Source organism: Lactuca sativa, chromosome 8 (genome assembly GCF_002870075.4).
Source record: "Lactuca sativa cultivar Salinas chromosome 8, Lsat_Salinas_v11, whole genome shotgun sequence".
Taxonomy (NCBI): Eukaryota; Viridiplantae; Streptophyta; class Magnoliopsida; order Asterales; family Asteraceae; genus Lactuca; species Lactuca sativa.
In genome coordinates, this window is record NC_056630.2 from 100,344,491 (window position 1) to 100,362,759 (window position 18,269).

The window sequence follows — 18,269 nt, forward strand, 5'->3', positions numbered from 1 at the left end:
TGCTTAAAAACTCAATTGTCTCTTCTGCAATGCAACCTTCTGGTTTATTTTTATTCTGCACGTGCCCCTTAATAACCTTCATACACCTTTCAAATGGATAGATCCATCGAAAACATACCGGACCACATAATTTTACATCCCTAATCAGGTGCACAGTTAAATGAACCATAACATCAAAAAAAATGATGGAGGAAAGTATTTCTCAAGTAGGCACAATGTGACACATAATTCTTCTTGCAACTTATCAAGCACCTTAACTTTTATTTCTTTGCTACATATTGATTTGAAAATTAAACAAAATATGGTAATAGCATCTCTTGTGGATGTCGGCATAATAGATCGTATTGCAACGGGCAAAAACTGTAGCATGAGCATGTGATAGTCATGTGATTTAAGTCTGATAAGCCTCCTATCCTTTAGACTCACCAAACTAGAAAAATTATAACAATACCCTTATGGAACCCTTAAATTGTATAATGTTTCACAAAAAATGGTTTTTTCCTCTATTGTTAATGTGTAACTTGCTGCCGGAAGTGAGGTTTTGTTGCCTTCACCTACCTCCACCACAAACACCAACCATTACTACCACCACCACCACATGTAACCACCACCTACCATCGCTACCACCACCACCACTACCACCCCCACCCGTCACCTGCCACCACCACCTATTGGATTACTAAAGATAATACAGATATCCACCGAAAGCTAATGACCTGCAACTTTAGGTCATATGAGATTATGACCTACAACTTAAGGCTAATGACTTATTATTTATCGGTCATTTGGGATTTTTGCTTTATGCTTATTTTACATTTGGTTAAAAGGATTTTATTATTTTTACAAATAGTTTTGGTATTGATGACTATTAACAAACACCACTACATAAGGCCAAAAGGGAGTTCTGGATATATGAGTATTAACAAATACAACAATCACCTGTCGTCACTGCCACCACCCACCGCCACCACCTATCATCGCTACCACCATCACCACCACCACTGCTACCACCATCGCCACCACTATCGTTATCACTACCGCCGCCACCACAACTACAGTCTCCACCACCACCACCACCACCACCTACCACCTACCACTGCCATCGCCACCACCTACCTCTACAACCACCACCACAAACACCAACCATTACAACCACCACCTATCATTGCCATCGCCACCACCTACCTCCACCACCACCACCACAAACACCAATTATTACTACCACCACCACCACCTGCAACCACCACGACGTGGATGGTCGCCACGACGTGGAAAGAGGAAGGCCATGACGTGGCAGCTGATGCAGCCCAAACCCATTATTTTTAGGGTTTTCACCATATTTAAACACCTAATCTCAAGGATTAGGGCATCCTCTTCATCCCCGACCCCTCATCAACGAAACCCTACCCAACATCGTTCCAAACATATTTTGGGCCCGGGGCGAGAAAGGAAAAAAAGCCCTTAAAATACACAAATTTCATCAAGTTTTTAAAATAACTCATTTAGGGTTAATGACCTAGAAAGGTAACCAACTTTGGTCTTTGTTCACATTTAGGTAACTATGTTTTTTTTGTTCACATTTAACCATTTAACTTGTTTGACCTATTCAAAATAAGGTAATATGACTGGTAACTATGGTAATATTACCTTATTATGAACATGTCAAACAAGTTTAGTAGTCAAATGTGCACGAAAAAAACATGGTTACCTAGATATGGACAAAAACCAAAGTTTCTTACCCATTTTGGTAATACTGGACAAGAACCGTCTTAGGGACTATGCTCTGGAATCAGGCTTTGACACTCAATGAACAATTAGGTTAGGCTTGGTCTAACCCAGTTCAGTCTTGGCTAGTCATGGGCTAAGCTATATTGCTAGGTCTTTAAAGTGCATATAATCTAGCCCCTTAAGCGTATACAACTTAAACCCTAACTAGTTGGGCCTAAACTGGGTTGGCCCAAGACTTGACTATCTCTTCATACACAAAGACCGGACAACCCAATTTCATGTCACATCAATGGATCTTATGACTACTTGCACTTAACATAAAGAACCCAATATTACTAAAATGGGTAAGGAACTTTGGTTTTTGACCATATTTAGGTAACCATGTTTTTTTCGTACACATCTGACCAATAAACTTGTTTGACCTGTTCATAATCAGGTAATGTTACCGCTAATTACCAGTCATATTACCTTATTATGAACAGGTCAAACAAGTTCCATGGTCAAATGTGTACGAAAAAAACATGATTACCTTAATGTGAACAAAGACCAGAGTTCGTTACCTTTCTAGTTCATTAACCCTTTAAAATATGGCCCCTGTACGGTCTCCCCTATCGCCTACCCTCTTAGACGGGCCTGGCCCTACCCTAAATGAAGATTAGAAAGCTTGTTGTCTTGATTAGACACTTATTCCTTGGATTTTGGTGAAGCTTGAGAAGAAGGAAGTTCATAAGGAGGCTGTAACATCCGGATTTCCAAGTACATTATTTATTCTTTATTTTGGAGATTTTAGAGGGACTTGGCGAGTTGATGCTTAGACTCGCTGAGTAGAGTCGCGATTTCCATCCGGGTAAATGACCGAACTCGGCGAGTCCGCTCTGTTTAATGAAGCCCTAATTCCCGGGGATTGAGACCTAGTTAAAGGGGCTTATAGCCACCAATTGCGGCTACCAGACCCCTGAGTGAAACCCTAAGCGATCTAGAGCGTTTGTGAGGAAGAAGAGGCCATTTTTGATCCTCGTGTGGGTATTTTTCAAGAAGAAGGTGACCAAGGCAAGAGGGAGCTGAAGAGGGTGCTATTCTATGGATTTCAGAGCCTAAGGACTTCATATTGAGGTATATTTTCGATCCTTCTTCAGTTTTGGGTGTTAATCCTTGAGAGTTAGGGTCTCTAGCCCATTTAGAGTGTGAATGATGGTGCAATTGGTCCCTTCTTGTGTTGAGGCTTCGAATCTGGATCCAAAGAGGTCCCGAGACCTTAACTCCCTGGTCTTTATGGAGTGACATCGGGTAATATGAGCTTAGGGTGACATATTGAGGCCATTTCTTCAAATAGAGCCATTGCGTATTTGCATGGGCACCAGGATCCAGACTTTACGTGTTTATATTGCTTAGGGAGGCCAGATCTATGGATTAGAGGAACGGATCTGACCTCAGGAGGTCATTTGAGCTTGAGCATGGCATGAACTCGCCGAGTCCCAAGAACAGACTCGACGAGTAGGGCTAGGGTTTTCCCATAGTTCACTCAGTGAGTAACTTGCCAAGTTGGGGGAATGACTCGGAGAGTCAGAGGGAAATAGAGGACTGGAGTTCAAGGCGGAACTCGCCGAGTTCATAATAGGACTCGATGAGTTGAGTCGGGGTGGCCCCGCGATTCATGCCAGGTGTAACCCGTCGAGCAGGGGAAAGACTCGACGTGTCATGCGAGACTAGAGGGTTAGTGGACGCGCGCAGACTCGCCGAGTCGCCCAAGTGCACTCGGCGAGTCGAGTCAGAGTTTGACCGTTGACTTTGTTGACTTTGAGGGTTTGGTCAACAATGGGGAATTTGTTCACCCAAGTTCGCCCAAGTGCACTCGCCGAGAAAAGACCGGTTTTGTTTATGGTTTGTAAAAATCAGAGTACTTCTTTTCATAAAAACGTTGCAGAATTTGTTCCCAGAAAAAAAAAACACGATAAATACGTTATCAAAATATTTTCGAAGAAACGTATTTTATTCATTTTAAAACGTTTGGGATGTCATCGTCAATACAGAAACATAAGCATAAATGGAACTTACATTTATTTAGACTAGTAATCTACATCTCTTTAATCTTTCAGTGTAATGTGACTTCATAACAACACCTGTGACATAAATAAAATGAGTGGGTCAGGTTGGGAAACCTAGTGAGTAGATAGGGTTTTCAGCCCACAATAATATAATTATTATGTTCAAACAATCAAACAATCAACCCAATTACCCATCCCCATTATCTTCTTTATTCTTAAGGATCTACCCTAAGAAGCAGCTATTCCTCATTCATTTATCCTTACGGATCATCCTAAGGAATCGACACGAAGTTCATCGTTGCCACGGTTTACACAACGAGCACTAAGTCTACATAGTCGCCGGGGCTTAGGCACTAAGTCTGCATAGTCGCCAGGGTTTAGGTATCAAGTCAGCATGATCACCAAGGTTTAGGTATCAAGTATGCATGATCACCAAGGTTTAGGCATCAAGTCTGCATGATCACCAGGGTTTAGGCCTCAAGTCTACACGATCACCTAGGTTTAGAGTACACCGGGTAAACACATTGTTCACAACACCTACAGGTTGCGAGCCTGCTAGTGTTCCACTGGACTGTCTAGAATAGTCTATGGTTGTCATCCATACTTTGCTGAATGACGGGGCCATCGTTTGGGAAAAAGGCTTATCACATCGTCCACCTCTCACCCTCACCTCGTGGTCTGTAACACCTCTCAACTCATCATCCACTCATATTCCATCTATTACATCTACCCATGTTTTACCCCAACATTATCGTAGATATAAAATACATATACAGTTTAAATCATTTAAAACATATATAAAATCGTTCATCCAGCATAGACAGCAAGTATTCAGATAATATGCACACATAGCACGTAATTTACATAAAATACTTCATATCTATATGTAAGATGAAAATAACTATGCACTCACCTAAAATCTGGTGACTCAGCACTCGGACAACGCTTCAATACTCCCAAAACAATTTCCTTCGATAAAACCTAGTATCAATATCACTAGGGTTTAGTCTAACGATAACCACGACAAATTAATAGTCTGACTATTATTATTATTATATAAGCGTTAAATAACACTCAATATAACTCATAATAATAGCCCAAATACTCATTATAAGTTCCTAATAACATTACTATATTAAAACATAAGCTATACTAAAGATAGGGTAGGCATAGCTCACTTACAACGGGTTTTTCTCAAAACCGGGCGCCGCTGGAGCAGCATTCCTGAGCCAAAAGGCTCTTCTTCTCAGAGCCATTGGGCGCTTCGGGGCTTCCGCCTCGTGCTAGGGAAGTTCCCTAGGCTTTTCGGGGGGTTATGGGGCTAGAGAGAAGTTCTAGAGAGAGGGGGAAGTGAGGGGAGGTGTGAGGAATGAAGAGGACTTCACCTATTATTTATAAGAGGCTGGAGGGTCACTCACGTCGTGAGTTTTAAGGTGTTCACATCGTGAGCCAGGCTGGCTACAGCCAGACACAGCCTGGTGCTGACACGTGGCATCGCACATAGGGTGGAAATCAGCCGATTTTCAAAAATTCATAACTTTCGCATACGAACTCCATTTTCGACATTCTTTATATCCACGCATAGGTAAAAACAAGATCTACAACTTTCATTTAGACGCCTTTGGCTAATTCTCGACTGATCTTAAATTTAACAGTACGACGAGATTAGACTGTTAAATGACTGCGAAGAATTCGTAACTCCTTCATACGGACTCCGTTTTCGTATTTCTTTTTACCGTTGAGTTCCTATTAATGAGATGTAAAACTCTCATTAAGGTTGCATAAGCCAAAAACCGCTCGAACTATGATTTGAGTTTCGGGTTGTGCACTGCTATGCCAAATCTTAGAAAAATCATAACTTCCTCATACGAAGTCAGATTTGGGCGTTCTTTTTTGTATGTTCTCGGTTTAATGTATAATACAACTTTTGTTTAGATCAATAAGGCTAAAAAGTCCTCTATCTTAAATTCACTATTTACGTCTCCCGGTGCCGTGCCTGTTTTGCCGAAAAACTTCGACGGGCCATAACTTCTTCGTTATAACTCGGATTTCGGCGTTCTGTATATGTACGGAACCCTTGAGACATATTCAACAACTTGGTTAAGATTATTTATTCTAATAATCATTTGTCGAAAAGTCATTTTCGATCCTATTATCTCTAAATTGACTAGCCCAGATCTATGGACGTTACGTGTTATGAGATATATTATGTTATGATATATGATGAGTTATATTATGCATGCTAGAGTAGACTAGGTATTCTTATTAGGACTAGAGTGGCCTGATATGTGATGCCTTAGTCTAGGAGTTTTGCTGCTAGGGATGCTTGAGAGTGTTTAGATAGCAGCGAGGAGCTGATGAGAGATCTCCTAGTGAGTATCATATGATTAAAGAGAGTAGAGTACTTGGGATTTGGGACTCTGGGAGGAGGACTTCGGATGAATGCTGATGTGGTGTGGACGGTAGTATTGGGCCCGTACTATTGAAGACACCGGGTCAGTGCGCAGTCCAAGTAAGAATCCTTAGAGTACTAAGGAACAAGTAGGGTGGATTCTTCGAGTGTGGGTATACTCGAGCGAGTCCCTAATATTCTTATGTCATATTTCAGAGGGAGATCATGGTTGGGACACGCCACACACCAGGGAGCAGCAGTACTAGTGATGAGGAGATCTGTAGGATCATTCATGAGGAGGTGGTTGCGGCCATCAGGGCAGAGATACCAGAGATGTTCGGGTCTATCAAGACCACACTGATAGAGACATTTGACGAGAGATACACTGCTCTTTCTGAGGCTGTGGATGCTGCGGTCATTGCAGCTATAGCCGCGACTAGGCCGCAGGGTGGTGATGCGTTGCTGTTCCGGGAGTTCGGCAACACAAAACCACCGGAGTTTGATGGGACCCAGGACCCGATTGCAGCGATGAGGTGGATTTCAGAAATCGATGGGTGATTCTTTACATGCTCATCTCCAAAGCATTTGAGAGTCCGGTTCGCATTGAACCAGCTTCGCTTGGGAGCGAAGGACTGGTGGAAGTTTGTGACGACGCATTATTCGCCTGTTGATCTTGTTGCAGTGACTTGGGAGAGGTTCACTGCTATGTTCCGAGATGAGTACGTTCCCCAGGTGGAGAGGTCGTGTTTGGACCAGGAGTTTCTGACCCTCAAGCAGGATACTGAGTCTGTTACAGTGATTACGAGGATGTTCCATGAGCGGGCGATGTTCTGCCCAAAGCACGTGTCCTCCGAGCAGGCATGTATGATCCGATATCTGAGCATTTTGAGGAGGGATATACGAGACTTCGTGGCGAACTCGACGTACCGGACATTTGCTGAGCTTCAGGCTAATGCCCGGAAGAGGGAGACAGAGCTGGAGACCCAGGCTAGGGAGGAGGCTGAGTCTCAGAGGAGAGATCGGCGACCGTCGCAGTCTCAGCCGGCAGCCAAGCAGGCCAAGCCCGCTGATTCGAGATCTGGGAGTTAGAGGGGCTGCACTTGTGGCAAGTGTGGAAAGAGCCACGATGGGGTGTGCAAAGTGGGGCCTTGCTACAAATGTGGCAAGGAGGGGCATATGGCCAAGGATTGCCCCAAGGGGTTTGCAGTATGTTTTCACTATAACCAGACCGGACACCAGAAGGCAGAGTGTCCACAGTTGCGAGGGACAGCTCAAGGAGCATCTCAGGGATCCGCCCCTGCTGCAGTGAGAGATACAGACAGTCGGCCCGTAAAGGCCGAGGCACCGAAGGCACGAGGGAGAGCCTTCCAGTTGACCGCGGAGGAGGTCCGCACAGTGCCCGGTGTCGTGGTTGGTATGTATTCTTTCATGTATGTATTTTGATGTTTGAGATATTGTGTTTATATTATGTTATGCGTAGGTACTTTTCTTGTGAGTTATGTACCTGCCTTGGTGTTATTTGCTCGGGTGCGAGTCGGTCTTTTGTATCTTTGGCTTTTAGTCAGCACATCATTATTAGCCAAGAGGCATTGAGTCGACCTCTGAGAGTTTCCATAGCTGACGAGAGGGCGGTGTATGCCACCGAGGTGATCTGAGGGTGTGTACTCAAGATTTTCGGCGTTGAGTTTTCCGATTGATTTAGTTCCTACTGCGATGGGAGATGTCTGTGTCAACGTGGGCATGGACTGGTTGAGCAAATTTGGAGCGGTTATCGACTATGAGCGACAGCTGGTAACCATACGAGACCCTAGTGGGGGAGTTCTTACGGTGTACGACGAGGGTACACGTTCTGGGCCAGCCTTTTGTTCAGCCGCTAGAGCGAGATAGAGTCTACAGCAGGGCTATAGTGGGTTTGTGGTGTATGTGATGGATACGAGGGTTGATTTAGGGAGGCCGAGTTCAGCTGATGAGGTTCCGATAGTGCGAGAGTTCCCCGATGTTTTCCCGGAGGATTTGTCGGGCGTGCCTCCTGAGAGGCAGGTAGAGTTTCGTATCGATTTGGTTCCGGGGACAACACCTGTCGCCAAGGCGCCCTATCGCCTTGCACCCCCAGAGATGCAAGAGTTATCCTTGCAACTTCAGGAGCTGCTGGGGAAGGGGTTTATTCGGCCGAGCGGTTCGCCGTGGGGAGCGCTTATCCTCTTTGTCAAGAAAAAGGATGGTTCACATCGGATGTACATTGATTACCGGGAGTTGAACAAGTTGACGGTCAAGAACCGTTACCCGTTGCCGAGGATCGAGGATTTGTTCGATCAGTTGCAGGGAGCATCTTGGTTCTCCAAGATTGATTTGAGGTCTGGATATCATCAGGTGAGGGTGCGAGATGAGGATATCCAGAAGACAGCGTTCATGACACGTTACGGGCATTACGAGTTCGTGGTGATGCCTTTCAGGCTCACCAATGCACCGACGGTGTTCATAGATCTCATGAACAGAGTGTGCAGGCCGATGTTGGATCGCTCGGTGATCGTGTTCATTGATGATATATTGGTGTGTTCGAAATCCAGAGAGCAGCATGATGAGCATTTGAGGGAGATCCTTGGAGTTTTGAGATCGGAGAGGCTTTACGCCAAATTCTCCAACTGTGATTTCTGGTTACGAGAGGTCCAGTTCCTTGGGCACCTCGTTAACCAGAATGGGATATTGGTCGATCCGGCCAAGATTGAGGCAGTGATGAGTTGGGAGGTGCCGAGATCCCCCACCGAGATCAGGAGTTTCCTAGGGTTGGCTGGCTATTATAGGAGATTCATCAGGGATTTCTCCAAGATCGTCGTGCCACTCACCAGATTGACCCGGACGGGTGTTGCTTTTTCATGGGGCCCAAAGCAGCAGGCCTCCTTCGAGACACTTCGCCAGACACTGTGCGAAGCCCTGGTGTTAGCCCTTTCGGAGGGGATGGAGGACTTTGTGGTGTATTGTGATGCGTCGATATCGGGGCTGGGAGCGGTGCTGATGCTGAGAGGGCATGTGATAGCATACGCATCGAGGCAGCTGAAGCCTCATGAGATGAGGTATCCCACCCACGATCTAGAGTTGGGGGCAGTGGTGTTCGCCCTCAAGATCTGGCGTCATTATCTGTATGGGTTTCGGTGTACCATATACACGGACCACAAGAGCTTGAAGTATTTAATGGATCCGCCCAACCTGAACATGCGCCAGAGGAGATGGTTGGATGTGGTGAAGGATTACGATTGTGAGATCCTATACCACCCGGGCAAGGCTAACGTTGTAGCCGATGCCCTGAGTCGTAGGGCGGAGGGCGCCCTGATACGAGATGTTTGTATGAGACTGATAGTGATGACTCCAGTGTTTGACGCCATTCGAGGGGCCCAGGCTGAGGCCGTGAGACCAGAGAATCGTAAGAGAGAGCGGGTTATCAGGCAGGTATCGGAGTTCGTCACCGATAACCGAGGGCTTATGACCTTTCAGGGTCGGATTTGGGTACCGTTTGTGGGCGGAACGCGTACCATCTTGATGGAGGAGGCGCATAGATCGAGGTTTTCGATCCATCCTGGGGCCACTAAGATGTATTTGGACCTGAAGAGAGACTATTGGTGGCCTTGTATGAAGAGGGATGTTGCATGGTTCGTTGAGAGGTGTTTGACCTGTCGCAGGGTTAAGGCTGAGCACCAGAGACCGCATGGTAAGTTGCAGCCGTTGGAGGTTTCCGAGTGGAAGTGGGAACAGATTACCATGGATTTTATCACCAAATTGCTGAGGATTGCAAGGGGCGTAGATGCAATTTGGGTGATTGTGGACAGGTTGACGAAGAGCGCTCACTTCCTTGCTATCAGTGAGAGCTCTTCCGCTGAGAGGTTGGCAGAGTTGTACGTGAGGGAGGTGGTATCACGGCATGGAGTGCCAATCTCGATCGTCTCATATTGAGATGTGCATTTCACTTCCAGGTTCTGGGAGAAATTTCATGAGGAATTGGGTACGAGGCTGCATTTTAGTACCGCATACCACCCACAGACTGACGGACAGAGCGAGCGGACGATTCAGACGCTTGAGGACATGCTTCGGGCATGTGTATTGGACTTCGGAGGGAGTTGGGACACGTACTTACCCTTGACTGAGTTTTCCTATAGCAACAACCATCATTCGAGCATTGGTATGCCACCCTTTGAGCTGTTGTATGGGAGGAAGTGTCGGACTCCCATTTGCTGGGGAGAGGTAGGGCAACGTGTGATGGGCAGTACAGAGATTGTGCTTCAGATGACCGAGCAGATTTAGCAGATCAGACAGAGGTTACTGACGGCCCAGAGCTGTCAGAAGAGTTATACGGATAGAAGACGGTCAGAGCTCGAGTTCCAGGTCGGTGACTTCGTACTCCTGAAGATATCTCCTTGGAAAGGAGTGATCCGGTCAGAGCTCGAGTCGCCCAAGTGCACTCGACGAGTCGGGTCAAAGTTTGACCGTTGACTTTGTTGACTTTGAGGGTTTGGTCAAGAATGGGGTCTTTGTGTCGAGAGAGGGGTAAAATGGTCTTTTACCCTTCCGAGGGTGCCAAGAGAGGGTTGAGTCTAGTGTCGAGATTTATATTTATGAGAGTATTTACTTTATGTGATTAGGCGGAGGCTAGACCATATTTCTACCGAGTCAGAGATTTACCGAGACATCTGAGGTGAGTCTTCTCACTATACCTTACCTAGAGTGGTAACAAAGTTATGTGCTAGTGTATTGTTGAGTTATGTGCCAATGTATTTGTATGCTATTTATGTTTTATTGTGATATGTGATATACATGATTCAGAGTTTCCAGAGATAGGACCAGTGGGTCCATAGAGTTAGGGCTAGAGGGCCCACAGAGAGTTAGGACTGGAGGGTCCCACTGAGACACACAGACTCGAGGGTCAGCAGAGTTATAGCCTTGAGTGGCTAATATGTGTTAGAGTGGTATTTTGGGGAACTCACTAAGCTTCGTGCTTACAGTGTTTTGTGTTATGTGTCTCAGGTACCAGTGATGATCGCGAGAAGGCGCCAGCATGATCTGTACACACACCCGCGGAGTTTATTATGATTTGATCTTGGGATTTGTAATGTGATAATGTTGATACATTGTTTTATTGAAAGTAATTATGAATGAATTTGTATGGTTTTAAAAAGCGAAAAATTGTTTTAAATTTTACGGTGTTACAGAGGCAAGGAAGCAAGAAGCTAGTTTGGATCCATCATTCTCTTAAGTTTTCTAAGCTACTTGGGGTATAAAGTTCTCAGCTTGACACCTCTTCTAATAGATTCATGTGTGAGGTCATTTTTGGTGGTTTTGGGTCTTTCATGAATGCTTTTGGAGTTTGAGGAACTCTAGAGCCGGCTATGGCCCTCTAATGGTCCATACGTTTTGTTAAGTGAGAAAAAGGCCTAGTTTGGATGATTCTTGGTCCTATGCATAGGTTTTGGCTACATTAAGGACTTAATGGACTTAGGGTTGTAGATCTAGCCTTAGAATGGAGTCCTAGTGGATATAGTCGGAAAATTTATCCATTAATTCGTTGAAAAGAAGTAGATATGAAGTTTTAGGTTTAGATATGTAAGGATTAAGCACTTAACAAAAAATATGACATTCTGCCAGTTCCTACGATGTGGCAATTGGCTTGCCACAACATGGTGGTTCTCTCTTTTGTGAAAATCTTGTCTTGGTATTCCCATGATGTGGCCAAGAGATCCCCACGCCATGGTGAATGTTGACTTGGTTAACCATTAACTTTTCACCAATTTGACTTTGGGTCAAACTTGAAGGACTTGGGTTATTGTTTAGGGATTTGTATGTATTTGGTGTCATCTGGTTCGCAAAATTGATCAATACTGGGAGTGAAGGGGTTGTTGTGTTTCCTTAGGTCTTCGATTGAGGTGAGTTTCCTCACTATACTATGTGTTAATGTATATCCTTGTGTGTAATGATATAAGAGTAGTAACATGCTAGTTAGAGTACCGGTAGGTGGGTAACCGTTTAGTGGAGTGACCTAGGGGTTGTACGTAGTCACGTAAGATAGCCTGAGAAATTTTGATCTAGGATTTTTTGCCTGTTCCTTTTTAGTTGTGTCTCTAGAGTGGGATCACCTATTCGAATGTCTATCTCGACCTTAGTCAAATATAGCTTTGCATTCCTTAGAGATCTACCGGTAGTGGCACAACATACTGTATAAGGCCTGTTATGCAGTAGTGAGCTGTTAGATAGATAGTCAATTGTAGATAATTGCATGTGTTTTATATGTTTACCTGATTACTTGTTTGTAACATATGTCGACATATTGTGTTGTGGGTTAAGGCGGTCCTGCTATATGTTGTATGCCAACATACCCGGGCGAGCCAGCAGTGTGTGTTAGGCCAAGTGTGGATCAGTTGTATGCTGATAGAAAGTGGTCCAGGTGTACTGTAGGCCTTGCGAGGCAGTCCAGTGGGACTGTAGGCTCAGGAGAGCGGTCCATGCATGATGTAGGGCTTGCGAGGCATGTCAGACAGACTGAAGGCTCATGGGTGCATGCATTGTATGTATATTGTGGTGTGTGATATTTCGGGGGAACTCACTAAGCTTGGGCTTATAGTTGTGGATTAAATGTTTTTCAGGTACCATTGATTATCGTGGGAAAACAAAGATGTGGATGTACATACTCATCAACAACATTGGAGATTCCACATTATTTATATTACTCTGATTTTCAAACAAATGCATTTTGGAACAAATGAGTTTTCTTAACATGAGTAAATAAGGAGAGTTTGTTAGTAAAAAAAATGTGTTAACATATTTGATGATAACAACATGTAATAACTTTCCTTGTGTAAAACTAGTAACCTATAAGCAATATAATCTATGTCAATACCTTATTTTGTGACATCCAATTTTCTATGAAGTGGTTAGAACTTTTCGAAGTGTTTTAGAAGGTATAATAATAGGTTGTCTATAGTATTTAGGACATTTTTTGTACGTCAAGAACCAACACATAATCTCTATATTGAAGATTTAAAGTCACGAGCTATGTTGATCAAGAAGTAGCACCAACATATGATATAATGCAACCAATGACCAACAAAAGATGAGTACAGATTATAAGAAACAATAATGCTGATAAATTTCTTGCAAGCAAGAAACCGACTCACGTTCTTGTTTATCAAAGATTGGCACCATTTGTTTTATATGTCATAATGTCAAAAACCATGATAAGGTTCAAGGCAACACTAATATTCGTTCAAGCATTAAATGAAACATATCTTATGTACGACATGTTGTTGACAAAAAAACATGGGTGGACACTAAACGTCTTTAAAGTAGTTGATTATTTGAAACTATATAAAATATACCTTTGCCTTGATATAAAATATACCTTAATTTCCATATTAGTTGAACATCATTTTTACTAACCAAAAAATTATTTTGATAAAATAAGATAAATGATCCTTATAGTTTCTCAGAGTTGTAAGTTTCATTCCTATTTTTTTTTTCGTTATATAAATGGCCTTAGTGGTTTTAAAATCTTGCTTGAGTTGTCTCTTATATGTCATAAGAATATAAGAGACTGTATTAATATATAAAATCGTACTAATTCATTTTCAAGTACTAATATTCCATATGGTATTTTTTATGTTCTTTTCATTACATATGTGCATTTTTTTACAATTTTCCGCATACACAATTTAATTATTTACTATAAAAATAAATTTTGAGACATCGTTGATGCTTGTGCCTAGATCTTTTTAGATGCAAGCACTTTTGTTAGGCCTGACAATTGAGTTGAGTTCGGATTGGTGGGTCACGGGTTAGCGAGTTGGCGGGTCAGAAAACTTAAACTCAACCCAACCCATATAATATATGGGTTGACGGGTTGTCAGGTCACGTGTTGGTGGGTTGGAAACCTCAACCCAACCCAACCCATATAACCCGTTTAAGTATATGGGTTCGAGGGTTCACAAGTTAATGAGTCAAATCCAACCCATATAACCCGTTAAATAAATAAACAACACATTTTAAAAAATCATGTTTTTTCAACATAAATTCATAAAATGGTTAAAGTAATTAACATAAAAAAACGTTTTCAACATAAATTCATAAAGTCAATAACATCCAAATAAAAATGAAAAATGAAAAGATTCATAGAAAGTAGATGTGTTCTTCGTTCGTGACTCATGAAATAACGACATGTATTTTTTTTCTTTTTTTAATTAACGAACCGTAAATGTAGATTATTCACATACGAATACGAAAGAAATACAATGATACAGAATATTACGAATACGGATGGAAATCAAATTTAATATATATATATATATATATATATATATATATATATATATATATACGGGTTGGCGGGTTGACCCGCGAACCCAAACAGATAACCCAACCCAACCCATGAAATAAACGGGTTAGTGGGTTGACGGGTCAAAAATCTCAACCCAAACCCGTCTATTTTCGGGTTGGGTCAGTGTCGGGTTACGGGTTGGGTCGAGAGTTGCCACCCCTAACTTTTGTAGCCTTTTTGCAAAATATTTTATTTTTATGATTTTAATATTAATAAAACAAGATTGATACAATCGAATTTTAATGATTTGTTTGTAAGAAATTAATATTTCAAACTCGTAATCACATTTCAAAATGGGGAAAATGACTTAGGAGGGTAACTATCTCTTATTTCTATTCACATATTGACAACTTCTTCTTTTTTGTACACATAAAACCAATTGACTTGTTTTATGTGTTCATTTTACACCAATATTACCGGCTAATGTATGTTTCAGCTGATGTGGCTAAATCAAGGCTTGGGTGGCATACACAAGATAATACGTGGCATATACGTGACATAGTACACATCAGTTCATTATATAAAGGGTGTTATCTGGTTCGTTCATACGTTAAAGCCCTAGATCGACAATGGATTGTCCTTATGATTCATCTGCCTCTTCCAAACGCAATGTCGAATTGCAAGCTAACCATCCATGTAAGTGCGACATGCCATCACGTGTGAAGATTTCAAGAACACCCGACAATCCCGGGAAAAAAAAATCGAGTTTGTCAAAACTTATTGGCAAATCAGTTTTTTTTGTTTTATATATATATATATATATATATATATATATATATATATATATATATATATATATATATAGAGAGAGAGAGAGAGAGAGAGAGAGAGAGAGTTAGGTTCATATATAATCCATAATTATTGTGTGAATGTATAACAAAATTTTAACCACTAGATTAAAAGAATAAAATGTTGTGATCTTAGGGTACATCTTATTTACATAGACTCGCATATACTATATAATTACATCCTCTCTCTCCTCCGCCGGATCTCCGACTTATCTATCCTTATATTCATATCGTTCCCTTTCCTATCTCTCTATCTATCTTATTTAAAAAAACAACAAAAAGAGTTGGGAGTTTCTAGGGTTTCTGTGGTTTGCTTTGTTCGGAGTTGGAAAGGCTTTCTGATTTGCAGGCTATTTATCTATCTAGGTTTGGATTCATATCAATAAAGGGAGAGGGAAGTTAAAAAAGCCAAAAAAATCAAAAAAATTTGGGGAAAAGGTAAATATTTCTAGGGTTTTGAGATGGCGGCTCAGGTTCAAGTTCAACCTCAGGCAGTGAGTGTTGGTGTTGGTGGTGCTGCTCCTGCTGGTGCTTAGCAGTTTGTGCCGACTTCATTGTATGTTGGGGATCTGGAGTGGAATGTGATGGATTCGCAGTTGTATGATCTATTTAACTAGTTAGGTCAAGTGGTTTCTGTTCGAGTTTGTAGGGACTTGTCGACTCGACGATCGCTTGGTTATGGCTATGTCAACTATGCGAATCCTCAAGATGGTTAGTGCTGTTTAACAAATTCACCTTCTCATAGTTAGATATTGCAATTCCTTATGATGTCAACACTGTTGAAAGCATTAGTTCTTACTCCTCTTTTTATGTTGATGACAGCTGCAAGGGCAATGGAGGTACTGAACTTCACACCTTTGAATGGGAAGGCGATCAGAATAATGTATTCTCATCGAGACCCAAGCGTACGCAAAAGTGGCTCTGGAAACATATTTATCAAGGTATTCAAAGCAGAAAAACCTTAATCTATTAATCACTGTTTCCACTTTCTTATAGTCTTCTTTACCTACTGACTTGTATGAACAATATAAAAAAAAACAGATTCTTGATAAGGCAATCGACCAAAAGGCCTTACACGACACATTCTCTATATTTGGCAATATTCTCTCCTGTAGGATTGTGACAGATTCTAGTGGCCAATCAAAGGGGTATGGTTTTGTTCAATACGACGCTGAAGAATCTGCACAAAAAGCCATTGAAAAACTAAAGGACATGCTTTTAAACGACAAACAAGTATACGTGGGACCCTTTTTGCGCAAACAAGAAAGAGAACTAGTTGTCGACAAGACAAAGTTTACTAATGTCTATGTCAAAAACCTGTCCGAATCAACAACATATGATGATCTAAACAAGACATTTAGTGAATTTGGAACTGTGACAAGTGTTGTTGTGATGAGGGATGCTGAAGGGAACTCCGAATGCTTTGGATTTGTTAATTTTGAGAATGTTGGTAAAGCAGTGGAAGGGCTTAATGGTCAGAAATTTGATAACAAAGAATGGTATGTTGGAAAAGCACATAAGAAATACGAAAGGGAACAGGAATTGAAGCAAAGATTTGAAAAGAGTATGAAGGAGGCGGTTGATAAATCACAATCCATACAACTTTAGTTTTTCCGTTTCTATGGTCATTGAGGAATCGAAGCAAAGATTTGACAACATATTCTTTTAGAATGATAAAAAATTCTTTAAGAATGTTTTATATTTTATAAATTTTATGTATATTCTTCACAAATGATAACATATTCTTATAAAATGTAGTATAAAAGGTTATGTATATTTTTTTTAATTTTTGTATATATTCTTGTTTTGTGTTATAAAAGTGATTCTCATTTTATAGAATATATTAGAGATTGTATTGCAATATATTTTTCTTAAATAATGATAGGTTATTGTCTAATATTCGAGGTATATTCTTTAAGATTACTTAATGAATTCTTTTAGAATCAAAGAATCAAAAAATTAATTAATGAAATCATATTCTTTATAGAATGTATTAGAGATTGTATTGCAATATATTTTTCTTAAAGAATGATAGGTTATTGTCTAATAATTGAGGTATATTCTTTAAGATTACTCAATGGATTCTTTTAGAATCAAAGAATCAAAAAACTAATTAATGAAATCATATTCTTTTAGAATGTATGAATCAAAATATGTGTTGAATGCAACCGTTTTATAAAAAAATCTGATTTAATTTAAATACATTGAATAAAATATGAGATTTGATTTAATTTTCATTAATTAATTTAACTTACTTGCCTAAAATGTAGACAATTCTTATTTCTCTCTCTTTATTAAATATCATATTTTCCTTTATACTTAATTAAATGTAATTATATAGTATATGCTAGTCCATTTAAATAAGATGTACCCTAAGATCATAACATTTCATTCTTTTAATCTAATGGTTAAGATTTGGTCATACATTCACACAATATTTGTGATTCATATTTGATCCTAACCCTATATATATATATATATATATATATATATATATATATATATATATATATCCCTAACCGAATCTTCTTCTTCATATTCTCTCCAATTTAACCTTTTTATACTTTTCTTGAAGAGTGCAAGAACTCTAAAATGTAATTTCTTGGAATGGCTGGAAGAGGATGACTACACAGTAGAGAAAAATAGCAATTTGGGACAAATCTACAACCTAACATTGAAGCTTGGAAATTTGGAAAAGGAAATTAGTATATGCAGGAAGAAGTTGGAAGAAGAAAAGAATTTGGATTTGGTGTTCAGAAAAGAACTGGACAAAGTCAAATGTAAGTTGTTTACTCATAAAGTTGCATTGTTTGTGAAGTTTTGTATGTAATGAAAGTTTGACATATCATGACTAAAGCATGTGTTTGATTTAATGTAACATCGATGTATCATGACTAAAGTTTGATATATAATGAACTTGTGCAAAAGATGTTAACGACATGGAACATAAATGACATTATAAA

The 18,269-nt window shown here is 40.8% G+C and overlaps 2 protein-coding genes across 2 annotated transcripts; both read left to right on the plus strand.

Annotated features, from left to right (window-relative positions):
* The first annotated feature begins 861 nt into the window (after positions 1–861).
* On the plus strand, positions 862–1,326 carry LOC111894784 (uncharacterized). Its single transcript, XM_023890883.2, has one exon. The coding sequence runs from the start codon at positions 862–864 to the stop codon at positions 1,324–1,326; it is 465 nt and encodes a 154-aa protein (XP_023746651.2).
* A 14,998-nt stretch (positions 1,327–16,324) lies between these two features.
* Positions 16,325–18,136, plus strand: LOC122195390 (polyadenylate-binding protein 2-like). The gene is made up of 3 exons (XM_042897259.2): positions 16,325–16,359; positions 16,422–16,884; positions 17,882–18,136. Exons 1-3 carry the CDS (start codon positions 16,325–16,327, stop codon positions 18,134–18,136), a joined length of 753 nt encoding a protein of 250 aa, XP_042753193.2.
* Positions 18,137–18,269: the final 133 nt, after the last annotated feature.

Bases quoted from the DNA above. Each gene is read 5' to 3' on its own strand.
- LOC122195390 (XM_042897259.2), top strand. From the start codon at position 16,325: ATGAACAATATAAAAAAAAACAGATTCTTGATAAG. The intron at 16,360-16,421 runs GCAATCGACCAA...TCTCTCCTGTAG, and splicing joins AAAAACAGATTCTTGATAAG to GATTGTGACAGATTCTAGTG. The intron at 16,885-17,881 runs GTTGATAAATCA...CTTTTCTTGAAG, and splicing joins AAAAGAGTATGAAGGAGGCG to AGTGCAAGAACTCTAAAATG.
- LOC111894784 (XM_023890883.2), top strand. From the start codon at position 862: ATGACTATTAACAAACACCACTACATAAGGCCAAAAGGGAGTTCTGGA.